This window comes from Vicia villosa, linkage group LG3, assembly GCF_029867415.1.
Source record: "Vicia villosa cultivar HV-30 ecotype Madison, WI linkage group LG3, Vvil1.0, whole genome shotgun sequence".
Lineage (NCBI taxonomy): Eukaryota > Viridiplantae > Streptophyta > Magnoliopsida > Fabales > Fabaceae > Vicia > Vicia villosa.
In genome coordinates, this window is record NC_081182.1 from 3702650 (window position 1) to 3706993 (window position 4344).

Genomic DNA, 4344 nt, shown 5'->3' on the forward strand with positions numbered 1-4344 from the left:
ATGCATCCTTTCATAGATATTGATAAAAAAAATTGCAATTATATTGCAAAGAGTAGCATGTCCCCCGCTCCACTCTCAATACTATTTCCCTAACCATCATATTGAATTTTCTACATCATACTATACAATACGTAAACCAATAGATTAATAGAAAGATATGATTTCTCTCTCAATTACTTTTTTCTTAATCTAAAGTTCTACAGTCCATTCCATACAATACACAGTAATACTGGTTGCATGGGATCTGGTTTCATGACCCATTTTCCTTACGTGTGGGTCCGTTTAGTCCTTTACACTCAACTCAACCTTTATAAGTCTCATTGCCAAGTGACACAAAAAAGGGTCACGCCCCATTAACTTCCCTTTATTTCTTCTCTTCTTTTTCTTCTCTTCTCTTCCCAAACCAAACTATGAGTACTACTATTCAACAACAACCTCATAACTCAGAAACCACAACCATCTCAAACAATTCACCACAACCATCATCACCATCACAATCACAATCTCAAAAAATCAAACGCATTAGAGACACAAACACAAACACAAACACAAATAAGCATCCACTCTACCGCGGCGTCCGTATGCGAAACTGGGGCAAATGGGTGTCCGAAATCCGCGAGCCGAAGAAGAAATCCCGAATATGGCTCGGCACATTTCCAACTCCTGAAATGGCAGCCCGGGCTCACGACGTAGCTGCTCTCAGCATCAAAGGAAATGCTGCCATTCTCAACTTCCCCGAGCTAGCAAACTCGCTCCCCCGGCCGGCTTCTGTCTCTCCCCGCGATGTCCAGGCCGCTGCTACAAAAGCCGCTCACATGGAGTTTCCTTCTTCGGCTGCCCCGTACGAATTGAGCGAGATTATCGAACTTCCTAGTCTCGGAAACAGCGGTGAGTTCGAGAAGGAGTTTGTGTTTATTGATTCTATCGACGCGTCGTGGATGTTTCAGCCTCCCTGCTTGCACACCATGGAAGATTTTCTTTGGAGTGAAGTTTATAGTAACTATGGCTAGTACTCTTCAGATGAGTTTGGTGATTTTACTATAAAGTCCTTCACCGTTCTCTATTCTTGTTCTGTATAAATCTCTTCTTTTTGTTTTCTTAGTTTTGGTCTGTGTCTCTGCAGCCACTTGTGGTTTTTCTGTTATGAGTATGCTGCTGTGTCTTCTGTTTCTGTGTGTTTTTTTTTCTCTCTCAATTGAATTGTAATTATTGCTATAAATTAATAAATAAATAAATAAGAGGGAAAAAAGTCGTTTTGTTAGTATTTTTTTTCTTTTGTGAGAGGACCGAAGAATCACGTTCTTTTCACTTCTTTATTTTTGTCTCTGCACAACTATCAACTGAATTAACATTAATATATTAGTAGTTATGTTATCGTTTTTTCCTACACAATTATCAACTAAACTATTAGTGATATGGAATAAGTTAGTTGTTATTTTATTATTTTCTTCTTCGTCACGTATCAAATCCAGGTCATTTAACTCTTTCACTCCCGGTGACTTTGCACATCTATCAACCGAGCTGGCATTTGTGACGCAAAAAGTTGTAATTTAATTATGAGTTTCACTTTTCCTGTTTTGGCAACGAATGTTTTAATGACATGCAGGTGGTTAATTGCCTCGTTTGTATGATGAAAAAGTCCTTGTTTTAGTTGTTGGTTAAATGAAAAAGAAAAAAGAAGGAAAAGTATAGAAAGGGAAATATTGAAAATAATGATATGATGTTAATAATTTGACGATAAGCTATCTAACCAGTTCCAATTAATAATGTTGTTGGTGAAGTGATTAATGGAGAAGTTAATTATGTGTAACCCCACTATACCACTCCTCTCACTCTCAATTCATATTGGTATCTTGTTGATCACAGAAATTTGGCAAATGGTGGGTGATGATTGGTTCTCTATGGTGTGATGTGTATATGTATATTAAGATGAAGGTTTTAAAAATCAGTCGCAATCGCCTAAAGATTTTTGTGAATTCAGTCCGTACATGTGTTATAAAATTAATTGCTGTCTTTACTGAATGAATTTACCACAAATTGTTCTCTAATATAAAAACAATAATACCGTAGTAATATTGGTACCTACCAAAACTATTTTGTCACGGCGATTTTCACGATAACAGACAATTTTTTTAAATCCTGATTATGACATGTCAAATTTGACATTAAAAAAAAAAAGGAAAACACACGTAATTCACATGTAATGGAGTGAGTGAGAGTGGTTTTGAGGAATGTAATGTAATGAAAATTCTGTTCCTTGGATGGATAGTAGAATGAGAATAGATGGTTTTGGAGGTTCATGAATAATGAGTTACAGTTCACATATGTACTAACTGTCGTTTTGTCAGTTGCGATTTGACTCCAAGGACTGATATTTTGTGCTAAATAATGTAGATTCCAAATCTAAATTATTGGTTGTTTTATATGTTCTTGAGTTGGACGGTGGGTGCATCATGCAAGCAATGTGCCTTGATCAAGACCCAAAGTTTTTTTATGCTTCAACCTCTCATCTGTATATAGCCAAGATCAACACTTACTTGCCCATCAAATAACTACTTTTACATAGTTTCAAAATAGAAAATTAATTAACTAAGTTAGTAATGAATAACTAACTAGCTAAACACCTCAAAGCTTGGCTTAAATTTATCATTCCTTCTTAAATCAACTTGTCAAAAGCTATAACTCTAAGTTCACTGCTCAATTTCATGAATTGTATTCTTTTGATTACTTTGATGAACATATTATCCATTTGTTCTTTTGTTAGATGATACACAACATTAAGCTTCCCCTTTGTGAGTTGATCTCTTACAAAATGAAATATATGTGCAATGGAATTTTGGACTAGATTGGTGGTTTATTTGTTGTCTATCAACAGTTTGATTTGTTGTTCCAGTGTAATCATCAAATCATTGGACAAGGATTGAAGACAATTTGGTTGACAAGCTACAACAACACCTTGCAACATATTCAACCTTAACAGCTAGACACCACTTATTGTTTCTTTGAGCACCACGGCACATGTGCTCATAGGAACTTAAACAAGTTTCCAGTTATGCTTTTCCTATTAACCTAGTCATCTCACTAATCAACAACATAGAAATCAATGAGCTTTAGCATTTTATGCCCCTTGCCTACACGAAATAGGAGACCAAAGTGTAGTGTGCCACTGATGAATCTCATTATTCTCTATGCATCATTGAAATCAGCAACACATAATCTTAACAAACATATATTTATATATTTGTCACAAATATTTCCGTCGCTAAATACACTATCTTGTTTAAAGGGTTAAGTATGTTTTTATTCCTATAAATATTTTAAAATTTATTTTTAGTCCCTGTTAAAAAAAATGACATATTTTAGTTTCTATAAAATTATTATGCACGTAGTTTTAATCCCTACTATTAAATCGATATGTCTTTTTGAATGATTATTTTACAGACATATTTAGAACATTATAAAAAGTTCCTCGAAAAAAAAAGAAACTCAAAATTTAATTTCTAAGTTGAGATTTGCATTACTTTTAACATTATCTTTTCAAATTTAGAAAAGTCATATTTAATTCTTCTCATTATAAAAAATTCTATAATTCGGTAAAAAAAAAATTTATAATATTTTAAACACGTATGAAAAAAATTATTCAAAAATTTAAAATTTTAAGAGTAATTAAACAGTTTTCAAAATTTTAAAAAATAGCAGGGACTAAAACTAAATGTATAAAAATTTTATAGGGACTAAAATATGTCATTTTTTTAATAGGGCTAAAAATAAAATTTGAGATATTTATAGGGACCAAAAACATACTTAACCCTTCTTTAAATATATTAGTCACCGATATTTCAGTCGCTAAATTAATTAAAGAAATAGAGGGAAAATAAAAATTATTACCAACATTCAATAAATTAAAGTTTATCTTTTGAGACTGAGTATACGGTCACAAATTCAGTGGCTAATTTATTTTGTGACCAATTTAGCGACATCTAAAATTGTGAGTACATGATATTAAATTTCGGTGGCTAGAGTGACTGAATTTTTTCGGTCACTAAACGCGAATTTTCTAGTAGTGCCAAGTGAGAAGCTTATGTATGGCCTGATTTGATACAAATACCTTAGTGATCCTGATTGTCTCAACATCGTAGCATCAACCTTGTCTTTCTCATCTACAGAGTTGCATTATAGCATATTGAATCTTGTCAATATTTATTTTGCATATGTTACTTGATGCATAATAATTTCCACTGAGTTGTCTAAGAATGCTTTCCTAGGTTAGTCATTTCAAAGAATAGTTTCATCTTAGCTTTGAACTAGTCAATCTCTTTCTCACAACTTTCTTTTACTAGAAGA

The 4344-nt window shown here is 33.2% G+C and overlaps 1 protein-coding gene across 1 annotated transcript; it reads left to right on the forward strand.

The window, feature by feature from the left end:
- Positions 1–327: 327 nt before the first annotated feature.
- LOC131654773 (dehydration-responsive element-binding protein 3-like) lies at positions 328–1234 on the forward strand. The gene has a single exon (XM_058924704.1). It carries the CDS (start codon positions 411–413, stop codon positions 1008–1010), a length of 600 nt encoding a protein of 199 aa, XP_058780687.1. The 5' UTR covers positions 328–410; the 3' UTR covers positions 1011–1234.
- Positions 1235–4344: the final 3110 nt, after the last annotated feature.

Excerpts from the sequence above, each read along its gene's own strand:
- LOC131654773 (XM_058924704.1), top strand. The coding sequence starts at position 411 with ATGAGTACTACTATTCAACAACAACCTCATAACTCAGAAACCACAACC.